This window comes from Schistocerca nitens, chromosome 2 (assembly GCF_023898315.1).
Source record: "Schistocerca nitens isolate TAMUIC-IGC-003100 chromosome 2, iqSchNite1.1, whole genome shotgun sequence".
NCBI classification, from domain to species: Eukaryota; Metazoa; Arthropoda; class Insecta; order Orthoptera; family Acrididae; genus Schistocerca; species Schistocerca nitens.
Genome location: NC_064615.1, coordinates 220541025 through 220554199, shown reverse-complemented (window position 1 = coordinate 220554199; position 13175 = coordinate 220541025). Strand labels below are relative to the sequence as shown.

General features: G+C 39.9%; 1 protein-coding gene across 1 annotated transcript in view; it reads right to left on the bottom strand.

Annotated features, from left to right (window-relative positions):
- The window catches only part of LOC126235935 (meiosis regulator and mRNA stability factor 1), a 205841-nt gene that overhangs the window by 155089 nt on the left and 37577 nt on the right, over positions 1–13175 (bottom strand). The window contains exon 6 of the mRNA XM_049944899.1: positions 5893–6013. Coding sequence (XP_049800856.1) covers positions 5893–6013 — 121 coding nt within the window. The remainder of the gene's footprint in view (positions 1–5892; positions 6014–13175) is intronic.

Here is a 13175-nt window from a genome sequence, read left to right as displayed (position 1 = left end):
CTAGCAATTATTTTTATTATTACTTATGCAGCTACATATAGGAAACAATGCCTTGTCAGAAAAGCCCCAATTTTCTATTACTAGATAATGTTACAGTATTTGAAAGCAGAATGATTTTCATGAAACTAAAAAGTTTAGCTTAGAAATAATTTCTGTGCACTTTTAAAGCCTTTCGACTGACACCACAATATCACAGGAAAATCAGTCAAACAATCCTTTGAATGTGTGGATCTCTCAAGTGCTAGTTCACTGGTTAAATGTAGTTCCAATAGGAGGGGGGGGGGGGGGAAACCATGGTTGCTCATTATTTACAAAGTGACACTGGATCTTGTCATGAGCAGGTATGGGAAGACAAATTCTCTCATTCCAGCATTTTTAAATTAATGTAGGGCGGTAACAATTCTTCATTCACTGAGCAATTAAAAGCTAGCAGCTATGCAGAAATTGTATTAGTGTCACTCCAAATTTTGCATCAACCACCCAAGAGCAAAAAATTGACTTCGTTGTAGGAATTGGAGAATGATGCACTCCTGTAGCTAAATATGTAAGTCTTACTTAATGACCACCTGAGGAGCAAGAGTCAGATATTTTGTGGTTACATGATAATTTTTCAACGAGTATAACTGAAAGCTGGTATAATTCTCCTCATAAAAATGTTAATTTATTTCTATATCCTATATCCATTTGGCTTATGAAATTTTTTCATGTCCATTTTGTCTTTAACCCTGTAGCGCATAGTGTCCACTACTGTGGACAGCTGTTAATGGTCGCTTCTTTGGCATTTTCAATCAGCCCTGAGGCTGAAAATGCACACAGTTCACTGCAGTGGGCACTCCCTACTGGTGTTGTGTCCTGCATGCATTTGCAGCCTCATGACTCATTGAAACCACCAGAGAATTGACCATTAAAAGCTGTCCACTGCAGTGAAATTCATGCATCACAGGGTTGATGTAAGCAATCCATTATGTCCATGTACTTCTTATGAACTTCTTGTTCTTACTTTTGATGCCAACAGACGGTGCAGTGTTTTATATACTTTATCTCTTCTTTAATTGTTCTTACATCTGTTTTACTTTTATCACCTATTTCAAACCTATTTTTCATTTGCTTGGACATTAACTATCCCTGTATGTTTTACTTTATTCTTATTTACTGCACTTTCAAAGATGTAAATGCCGCCTAGAAGAGCTTCTGTCCACTGTGACGGCAGCACCTTGCCTGCCAGCCTCATGTAGAGTAGGCACACACAGTCTTTATTCACTGTCACTAAGTTTTGTACACAAATATCTGTGTCAAGATTGGAAGTGTGGCCCTATCTGAGGACAGCTGCATACCTTCACCAAAGGCGAACACCAAAATTTCGACTATTTATGACTAATGTGTTACCCACAGTTCTTATTCAAATTCTGAAAAAAAGTGAAACACGTCAATAAAGCTTGTGCTGTTTGTGCAACCTAAACTGTTTTTCCTACTGAAAATATATCAACGTTGATGCACCATGGCCATAGAGTGAGAGGCTTTATACGTAGTTCCACATTCAATTCTTAGTACTTTCAGGCATTTTCCTGCAGTGGGAGGACTGGAATATGGTGTACTTAGCCTTGCGATGCCAACTGAGGAGCTACTTGAGTGAAAAGTAGCAGCTCCAAGATGTGTGAAACTGACAATGGCTAACAGAACAATGTGTTGACTCCATGCCTCTCCACACCACATCTCAGTAATGCCATTGGCATAGGGCGAAATAGCAGGTAGCCTGAACTGGGTGGTCCATCAATGATGAGCTGGAATAGTCTCAGAAATAATAAATTACTGTCCGACAGGGAAACATTATGTACACAAAGGAAAATGTGGAGACACCAGGAAAGCATTTAACAATTTGCAACAGTCATAAATCAGGATGTAATGCATAAAAATCTCAATAAGGCTGACACACACTAAACCAATGAATATAAGTAATTTATTTGCTTAAAGATTAGGGGATTTTAAACCATGCATGTAGAAAACAATGTAAACAACACACAAAATACGACATTCAAAACAATGCTATAAACATCATTTGCACGAAAAACTTAACTAAGCGTGACTCGTATTTTCTGTATGCCCCTGAAAATCCTACAGCAGTAACCATGGTAAGGCAACTGTATAGTAAGTAATCAGATGTATTATTACTCTTATTGTTAATGTCACTTTCAGTGTTTCTTGTGTGTGAAAAGAGCTGTAACATTTGACAACCCACATAAAAAAAAAAAAAAAAAAAAAAAAAAAAAAAAAAAAAAACGTGCAAACATTATGGTCCCTCTGGCACCCTGTTTTCCTACTGACAACTATCTCCTCCAAAAACAAGTTGAGTGTAGTGTTATCTTGCACTCCATTTTGAGCCACCATCCTCTACTTCTATTTGTATATTTGCAAGTCAATTTTACACTGAAATGAAATATCTGCTATAAAATTAACAACGAACATTGTAAACATTGTATCTCGTTACACAACAATATGCAGGTGTGGCAGCAGCTGCAAATAGTATTGCTGAAGTTATAAACCAAACTGTATGACTTGGGAGTTCACTCAGATGTGAGTAATACGTGCACTGCTCAGGGGTGTCAATGATGTAGGAAAATTTGGCAGCTGTTGCATTAACTGTTAGTTCGTATGATAAATTCCTGTAATTTTTTTGTCTGTTTTAAATATCTGTGAAATTCTGTGGTGTTAAGTAAAGACAAAATAGGAAACTTATCAATAAACATCTAAAGCCCACCCTCAAACCTACTGACACAGTTCCTTTCGGAGGAACTTCATGATTTATTATGGAATGAGCAGTTTCAGTGCACACGCCATCATCAGGTTCATCAAACATTAAATCATCATACTATGTGATAAAATCAGTAGCATCAAATAATAATATTCTTGAATTTGTCACTGGATTTTATAATTTGACGGCTGGTATGATAACGTAAATGTTTTATGAACATGATGATGGCCCACAGATCAGAACTTTTTCAATTAAAAAATTTTAACAGTAGCTGTTGGTGTTAAATCATGACATTCTTTAAAAATTTGCAAGCTAAGGGGTACCATCTACTTCAAATATCAGACCTGTAACATATTATTCTTAAATGTGCAATTGTCAGGATAGATTGGTGAAACCGTACATGTGAGTTTACATCACACCTCAAATTCCACTTGTCCTTGTCATGATACAAACACTTCAGGTGGACATTCATTCAAATACAAGTACTCTGAAACTATGAAAAAGTCTATGTTATGAACAGCAGCATCTGCCTAGTAGATCAGATGAAATAGCAATTTTAAATACTTGGCGTATACAGTTTCTGTACACAACAAAGCTTGAAAACGACATTTTGCAGAGAAACAATTAAAATCTACAATATATGGCTGTAAATCCCCATTTAAGAGCTCAATAGAGAATACTGAATCTGAAACATTATTTCCTATTGTAAACTAGTACTTTTTGTCACTTACTGGTTCTTTCACCTCTGCCAGTATTTTGTTAATGCAAAAGGTGCTAGAACGCATCACGATTTTTTGTTAGATAGGATACAGCCTGTAACCTTGGAAGCAGACTCACTCACACTAGTACAAGTGATTGAATGTGTGCCCTAAAGAGGAGCAGAGATGTGTAAACACAAGTTTTTTTTACGCCCTACTTTACAAACTGCCCTCACAAAAACTGTGCTGTGGCATTAGTATTGGCCTGCTTTATTAACCTGTTTTGCAGAGGATAAATGTGTGGATGGGCGTAGATATAGGAAATTTGAAATGGAGGGCAATGAGGAGACAGGCAGACTGGAGGGCAATGAGGAGACAAGCAGACTGGAGGGCAATGAGGAGACAAGCAGACTGTGGGGATCAATGAGGAGGTGAGAAGTCGGGGGGGGGGGGGGGGCATGAGGAGATTGGCAGATTGGAAATGGGGAGACTTGGGGTGGTGATAAGGACCGGAGGGGGAGGGTGGGTTGTGATGAGACTGACAGAGGGGTGAGAGGATATTGACAGAGAGATGCAGAAGTTTGAGATGGTCAGAGGGGGGGGGGGGGGGGGAGATAGGCAGTGTGGAGGTGGGGAGGAGATGTGTGCATTGTATGTGTCCAATAAATACCCACACACAGCCACAGGAGAAGTATTATAATACACTTGAGAGCTTCTGTAGAGGCTGCAGCTATCTATAACGAAATACCACCTGAAAAAAAGTTGCACCAATATCTAGTCAAATCTTGGTAAGATAAGTGGTGCAAAGACTGGCAACTTACTTCAAATGCACAAATATATTATTGGGTACTTCACAATACTCAGAATAGTAGTATCCTACAAGTACAGTATCAATTAGTGCCAAGTACAACATCAATTAGTGCTAACTGGAATCAGTAACTCTTGCAAATACTCATATGTAACAATTTGTTGGGGGATATGAAATGACATTACGAAATAAGCTCAATCATAAGTAAAGCTTGTGGGAGACTGGTTCATCGATACGATACTAGGGAAATGCAGTCAGTTTACAAAGGAGACTTGTGAAAAATCAGTTGCATGTTTTATATTAGAATACTGCTTCAGTGTGGAACTCACAGCAAAAAGTCTAACACAGGACACTGAACATATACAAAGAAGAGCAATATAAATAATCAGAAGTTAGTTTGACACACACAAGGCAATCACAGAAATTCTCAAAAACCTGAACAGGCACATCCTTCCATACACACACAACATATCCAGGGTTATCCTGCTTACAATATTATGGAAAGGTTACTTGCCACTCACCATACAGCGGAGATGCTGAGTCACAGATAGGCACAACCAGAAAGTGAGCTTACAGCCAACAAGGCCTACAGTGGAAATAGGCAACACACACACACACACACACACACACACTACCAAACGCAACTCACAAACACACGATTACAGTCTCTGGTTGCTGACAGTCTTTTTGTTGTGACTGCCCACAACTAAGCATCTCTGCTGTATAGTGAGTAGCATGTATCCTTTTCATAATATTGCTCATTCTGTCCTGGATTTTCCATTGTTTGAAATCCTACTTACAAACTTTTATAACTGTTCCTTCCTCAATTAGAAAAGAGGGATAGGTTGGAAAGATGGAGCCTGCCTTTTATAGGGCAAGGGGACGCAAGGATGAAGAGAGAGATGTTAGAGAGTACGAGCTACAAAATCCAAGACAGTACTTTGGGGAGCACAGTGTCAACTCCAGCCAGGTATGATAGGAGAAAACAGTTAAAGAACCAGGAATCGTCTTTTAATCTGCTTCGTGTCTATCAGCAGTGCTCTAATTTCAGTTTCTCAAGATAAGTTGTAAGACCCCTACTAAAATCTGAAACATGTAGCCACTTTCTTCATTCAAAGACTGATTTTATTCAGCTCTCCACACCCATCTATTTAATGCAAGTCTCCATCACTACACAACTACTGTAACCCATGTCCATTTGAACCTATATATTGTATTCAAGCCTTTGTGTTCCTGTACGATTTTCTCTTCTATATTTCCATCCACTACCAAATTATCCATCTCTTTATACCTCAGGATGTGCCCTATCAACCTCCCTCTCTGTCTGTCTGTCAAAGCACACATCTCTTTAACACTATTTTCTACATCTTCATTCATTACCTGGTCCATCCATCAAGCTATGGCCAACCAATCCCCCACTGCTTATTAACAAAAGGAGTAAACAAGAGATGGTGTGAGTATAAAGAAAAGACTGCAAATCTTTTAGGTTTCATTTAACAACTATCTGTAGATGCACCCACTACTTACATATTTATAAATACTGAAACTGACAGAAATTTGAACTTAAACTCTTAATATCTTACAATGAAGAAATTAGAAATTCTGTGACCACAGTAATTCAATAAACATGTTAGTACCTTTATTGCCCGCAGTGGCAATTCTTCAGCAAGTGCAGAAAAGCTGTAATTTTCATTAGCAGACAGGATCAAAGCTTCTGATGTGTTCCTTCTGTGTAGTAGGATTACATGGATTTTTTTCCTGTAATTAATCAATAACATGTTAAGGAAATAAACTAAAAATGTTTTTAAAGAATTAAGACACCTAAAAGACAAAATACAAGTTAAGTAAACCCTCACCAACTTGGACTTCAATAATATTCCATGATAACTTGGAATTAAGTGAAACATCATTTGTGCCCATCTAAGTTATTGCAAAATTTTGAAGTCATCTACTCCCTTCTCCATTCCCCATAAGCATACACCAAACTCAAATCCTGCTTAGTTCACTTACAGAAGCCACCATGTTAAATTATATCTCTGTGACTGATTACAATTTTAGTACAATGACTGTTAGGAGTAAATATAAATCAATAAGTTTAAAAGTACTTGATAAAATCCATGCCAGTGTTTCTGCCGAGAGTACTGCATGACAGAGTTTGCTAATAATGACTTTTTATGACATTAAGAAAAATGGCAATACAACTTCAGCCAGATGAAACATCCAAAAACCAAAACCACACACCAGATCCAAAACTGACCACCACTGATGATGCCACACTGTCAACTCCCGTTAAGAGGAGTCAAATTGTAAATTGCAACAGAAAGACTTACAGGCGAATTACACAAAACTGGTATCAAGGATAGTACTGTAGGGCTGTTTAGATTTCATAATCAGAAAATATCTCTAACACAAAAGCATGTGTAGAAACAGATGTTGTTGAATCATTTGACGAAGTATGAGGTGTGATCAAAAAGCAACAGGAATACTTTAATTTTGCAGGCTTTATACAACAATTTTCAAAACTATTTTTAATCTTTTTGGTACGCGTATTCCTGAGTATGTTTGCATTTTCAGCTGTTTTGGGCATTTAGTTTATTGCTGACAATCAAAACATTGTACATGTTTTCATGCGCTGGGCAAATTTTTTACTTACAAAGAAGATTGATCAAAGAATCTGCATTACACTCTGCTTGAAAAATGGAATAAAGTGCAGCACCACACTTGAAATGTTGACCTTGGCTTTTGGTGAAACTGCTATGATTAAGACAAGAGTTTCAGAGTGATACAAACGTTTCAGAGTGGATCAAGGACACAAAGATGACTGTCCTAGACACCCTAGCACATCAGTTACTGATGACAATGCCCAGATGGGGGGGGGGGGGGGCGGGGGGGGGGGGGATGTTCTGCAATACTGCCAAATTAACATCACAGAGGTGGTTGATGATGTCAGCATAGCCTTTGACTCATGCCAAGCAAATTTTTTGGGTGTTTTGGGCATGGAACATTTAGGATCAAAATTTGTACCAAAAGTGTTGAATTTCGACCAAAAACAATGTCACAGCGACATCACTCAGGAACTGCTGATCAGGAATTGCTGACTGAGGTCAACAACAAACCAGAACTTCTGAAGATGGCTATAACAAGTGATGAAACATGGGTACGTGGGTGTGGCATGGAAACTAAGGCCCAATCACCCCAATGGAAACCAACTGAACAGCCACGACCGAAAAAATTCTACAAGTTCCATCACATGTGTAGGTTCATCTCACTGTTTTCTTTGATTACAATAGGATATTGCATTATGAATACCTGTCTTATGTCATGATGTTGTTCGGACATGGAGGGGGGAGAGAGAGAGAGAGAGAGAGAGAGAGAGAGAGAGAGAGAGAGAGAAAGGAACTTTCGATGACATGCCTCACACAGGCTGCCCAAGGGCTATTACTGCAGTGGATGACCGCTACCTATGGATTATGGCTCAGATGAACCCTAACAGCAACACCAACATGTTGGACAATGCTTTTTGTGCAGCCACACGACATTGTGTTATGACTCAAACTGTGCGTAATAGGCTGCATGATCCGCAACATCACTCCCGACGTCCATGGCAAGGTCCATCTTTGCAACCATGACACCATGCAGCGCAGTATAGATGGGCCCAACAACATGCTGAATGGACCGTTCACAATTGGCATCACGTTCTCATCACTGATGAGTGCCACATATGCCTTCAACCAGACAATTGCCAGAGATGTGTTTGAAGGCAACACGGTCAGGCTGAACGCCTAAGACACACTGTCCAGCAAGTGCAGCAAGGTGGAGGTTCCTTGACATTTTGAGGTGGCATTATGTGGGGCCGACGTAAACTGCTGGTGGTCATGGAAGGCACCGTAATAGCTGTACGATACATGAATGCCATCCTCCGACCGATAGTGCAACCATATCGGCAGCGTATTGGTGAGGCATTCGTCTTCATGGACAATTCGTGCCCCCTTTGTGCACATCTTGTGAATGACTTCCTTCAGGATAACGACATCACTCAACTAGAGTAGCCAGCACGTTCTCTAGACATGAACTCTATCGAACATGGCTGGGATAGATTGAAAAGGGCCGTTTATGGACGACATGACCCACTAACGACTGAGGGATCTACGTCGAATCGCTGTTGAGGAGTTGGACAATCTGGACCGACAGTGCCTTGATGAACTTGTGGATAGTATGCCATGATGAATATAGGCAAGTATCAATGCAAGAAGATGTGCTACTGGGAATTAGAGGTACCAGTGTGTACAGAAATACCTCTGAAGGTATCACTGTATGGTGGTACAACATGCAATATGTGGTTTTCATGAGCAATAAAAAGGATGGAAGTTGTTTATGTTGATCTCTATTCCAATTTTCTGTGCAGCTTCTGGAACTCTCGGAACTGAGGTGATGCAAAACTTTTTTTTTGGATATGTGTATAAACCCAGCTTCCCTGAATGCCCCACTGTAATTGGTTACTGTGCTCTCACTGAAAGAACCTATCCAATTACCTGTAGCCTAACTCCCGTATTAAAGATATGAGCCACTTCTTTCACGGACTACCATCCTCCACCGCATCACCACCTGAATCATTACTCATCACTGTTAAGACCACCTCCCTACATACCAAAATGTCCACGTACATGGCCTTATCACCATCAAACTATACCTCTTCATCTTATATCTGTATTTTGATAGCTGTCTTTCATTCTCCACTGAAAACATCACTCTCATACAGTCTGACCACCCTGGAATTGCACATCTGCAGTGAGGAGAATCCCCTTGCCCAGTATGCTGAAGGTCTTATTAAACCTTCAGGCAAGCACTGTTCTCAAAACCAACCTGCAGATATATTTCCCACACCATACCCTCACCCCTAATCCTCGCACAACCCCAAAAACTAACTGCAAAAGAGCACTCCCTTATCACCCAGTATCATCATTCACCACGGCTTCACCAGCTTCCTGCTGGTCAAAGATGAGGAACATCCTACCCACAATAATTCCCACCCTTCCCAAAGTGCTATTCAGCCAGCCCCACAATCTAGACAATGTGCTGCTCCATACTTACGTCACACTGTCTCCCAATCCCTTGCCCCATGGTTCATACCCCTGCAGAAGACCCAGGTGCAAGAGCTGCCCAATACCCTCATTCAGCAAATCCCACACAAGTTCTGTCACTGGCTTATCCTATCCTATCCTATCACAGGCAGAGAGAGAGGACCATATGCGAAAGCAATCATATATTCTGCATAGAATTTTATGTGGGCATGACCACCAACCAGTGGTCCTACCAAATATAGAGCTGACAACCCAGTGGCAAGACATGCTGAAATCTTGCCCCCCCATCTATGCAAGCCCCTGCCCTACACTCACCTCCACTCTGCCCTAGGACCCTAACTTAACTCACACTGCACCCGCTCCCTCTTCTCCGCAGTTTCCTTTTCCTGCGTTCTGTTAGCCCCAACCGATCCACTCCTACTTGTCACTGTTATCGTGGGCTGCACAGACTCACCAGTGCTGATGCCCTTGCCACATTCCTGTTCCGTGTACCTATTGCATCTCTCTCTACCACATTCCTAATCTGTGCAACTGTTACCTCCCTCCCAGTTGTCAGCCACGCTTCCCTAAACCTGTGCCCCCACCTTTCTCCACCATCCACACAAGAAGTGGCAGAACTGCAGCTATAGCAAAGTGTAATCAGGTGGCACAATGTAGCTCTACAGAGTGAGGGAGGGGTGGGGTAAGGGGCAGTAGGGATAGTGGGGGGGGGGGGGGGGGGCTGACTGACTGACTGACTGACTGACTGTCTGACTGTCTGACTGTCTGACTGTCTGTCTGTCTGTCTGTCTGTCTCTCTCTCTCTCTCTCTCTCTCCCTCTCCCTCTCCCTCTCCCTCTCCCTCTCCCCTTTACTCTAACTTCCTATCTTGTTTTGATTTAATCACTACATACACTGTATGTTATTTTCCTAATTATAGCTCCAGATAACTAAGAAAACAATTATATAGTTCAATAATATGAACAATGAGTCCAAATTTGTGAGGTTTCATTACATAGTAAAAAACTGTGCACTATAAAAATTAGAGTATTGTGAAATACAGAGGAAAAAAGTTAGGAGGAAATTAGATAACCAAAATACAGGAGATACAAATGCTTACATTATGAAGTGCATAATAACAAACAAAAATTTAGGCACACACTTTCACTATTTACAAATATGGCATACAGGATTATTAGTGAGAGTGAGCAGTTGAAACAAAAAGGGTTGTTCTACAGGACTTCTCTAGATTAAAAAATATCTCATGATCTCGTTTTGCAAAAGCATACCGTATTTACTCGAATCTAAGCTGCACCTGAAAAATGAGACTCGAAATTCAAGGGGATAGAAAAGTTTTAGGCCGCACCTCCAAATCAAATATGAGACACAATTTAGGTCGAATGAATGCTACAGTAGTTTGGTTCGAGACGTAAGCTTAGCAGTTAAGCTTTACCAGGTAGCCATTGCTATGTGTCAGGCGCTCCGTCCGTATTTATACGGGTACCCTTCCTCTTTCACGTGCTTCGTCTGGTTTGAATTGATTGCTTATTTTCCTTTGATCTGGTAAGTGCCATTCTCTTTGTTATAGGTATTTACGTCACTCTAAGCTGAAGATGCATTACTGTACTGTGTCTTGCATTGTTTGTCGCATTCTGATAATGAGTGTTTACGGCCTGTCGCCGCATGGCTTGCTTCTGTGCGTGCTACCGCTGCTTAAAAAAAAATAAAGAGAGAAAGAGAGAGAGAGAGAGAGAGAGAGAGAGAGAGATCATCTTATTAGCGAAACAATGGCAAGAGACTGCTATTTGTTGTTACTTACACTGCTGCTTTCTTTGATAATGATCAACAAGAACCAAATAATAGACTGTGTATGATAGATGACGTTCTGAACGAGAGTTTAGCGAAAATCTTTCTCCGTTTGAAAATCTTTGCAGACGCCTCTTTAGTACATTACATTCTGCACAGAAATAGAGTCATCTTAGATTTAAAAATTTAGTCAATTGCCGTGCTTCATTTCTGACTGTATCACTATTACGCATAAGAATAATACGAATATAAACATGACATGATACGTATATTCTTCTGCATTTGCTGTTGTCTCACTCTAGTTTCGTAGTTTATTAGGCAGACAGAATTTAAATGAGATAGCAGCAAACACGAAACAATACGTGGCAAAATGTTTACATTCATATTATTCTTATGGTGAAGAGAATACTTCATGTGATTCACAATTCATAAAAGTTCCTATTAGCAACCATCTCTTCTCACAGGTAGAAATAAATTCAGAATGTAGAGTTGGCCATATTGACAAACATCCCTAACAGTCTTGCCAGTCGGATTTTCGTAGTACACTGAAACGCTGCAACATTCGAAGATGAACAATACGGAATTTGTACTTACTTCGATGGATAATGTATGAAAATGCAGTGGTCGAAACTCGGGGCGGAGGAAAAAAAGCTCGTCTTCCACCTTTTTTTTTTTAAATTTATTTACTGACGCAGAGGTTTTGGCGCCAGTATTTATCTTTGTGCCTGCAAAGCATGCCTGTGTAGCGCTACATATATTCGATGGCAGAAGTTAGTTGTGGCAGCACCTACCAACATTTTTCAGAACTTCCACTTACTTTGCACTCGATTCTAAGCCGCAGGTGGTATTTTGGATTACAAAAACCGGAAAAAAAGTGCGGCTTAGATTCGAGTAAATACGGTATATGTCCCTGTTTAGCAGTGTACCCTTTCAGTCCAGAAATTTGAGACTATATCAAAAAAACGTTAAGATGTTTGTTTTAATGTTTCAGCCTACCTCCAATTGAATATGGCACACACAACATTCATACAACCATCTGAAACTGTCAGAAAAATCCTTCTTTTGGATGTTTTTTTGACTCTTACAGCACAATGGCTTTTATGTATTATGTCATCAAAGTTTTGACCCTTTGTGTGAATTTCTGCATTGTGTCTCATAACCAATGATTTGGTCCAGAAAATAATTGTCTGCATTCTCCGCTTCAATTAAGTCACAGCAGCTGCCCATACATCACTGGTTTTCTTCTGTGTAGGGCCACCTTTGCACACAATTTTCTCGCAATCAAAACATTCTGGAGAATGTCTAACACTTGATTTAGAGTGCTGCTCCATTGTAGTCAAACGCCCACTGCTTAACACTGCATGGTCCCAACTGACTGGTCGAATACTCATTTTTTGTTTACAGTTGTTACTTTAAATTGCCACTAATTACTGTGTTGACATTGCTGTGTCAGGAATAAAATCACCCTCTGAACTTTTTGGATGGGCAGTGTATATACGAAAGATTACATACCATTCCAAAAGAATGATAATTTGTATTAAGTGATTTTTCTGTTAGCTGTCGTGTCTATTTTCAAAAAAATGTTGAAATGTGTGTGAAATCATATGGGACTTAACTGCTACGCTCATCAGTCCCTAAGCTTACACATTACTTAACCTAAATTATCCTAAGGAAAAAAAAAAAAAAAAAAAAAAACACACACACACACACACACACACACACACACGCCCAAGGGAGGACTCTAACCTCCGCCGGGACCAGCCGCACAGTCCATGACTGCAGCGCCTTAGACCGCGCGGCGCCAATTTTCATTTCAATTTTTCATCTAAATTTCATATCTACGATGCTTTTACAGAAATGTCTCAACACAACAAGTATTATGATACATAGGATGGGTAGCAACCCTCAAAAAGCTTGTTTCTGCACACCATACTAATAATTAATAGGTAAAATAGAAGACTATTTCATGTGGACAAAATAATGTTGCTAAGCAATCTATCTTCTACATCATAGACAGCAATATTATTTAAAAGAAATGGAAAGCACACTTGTAC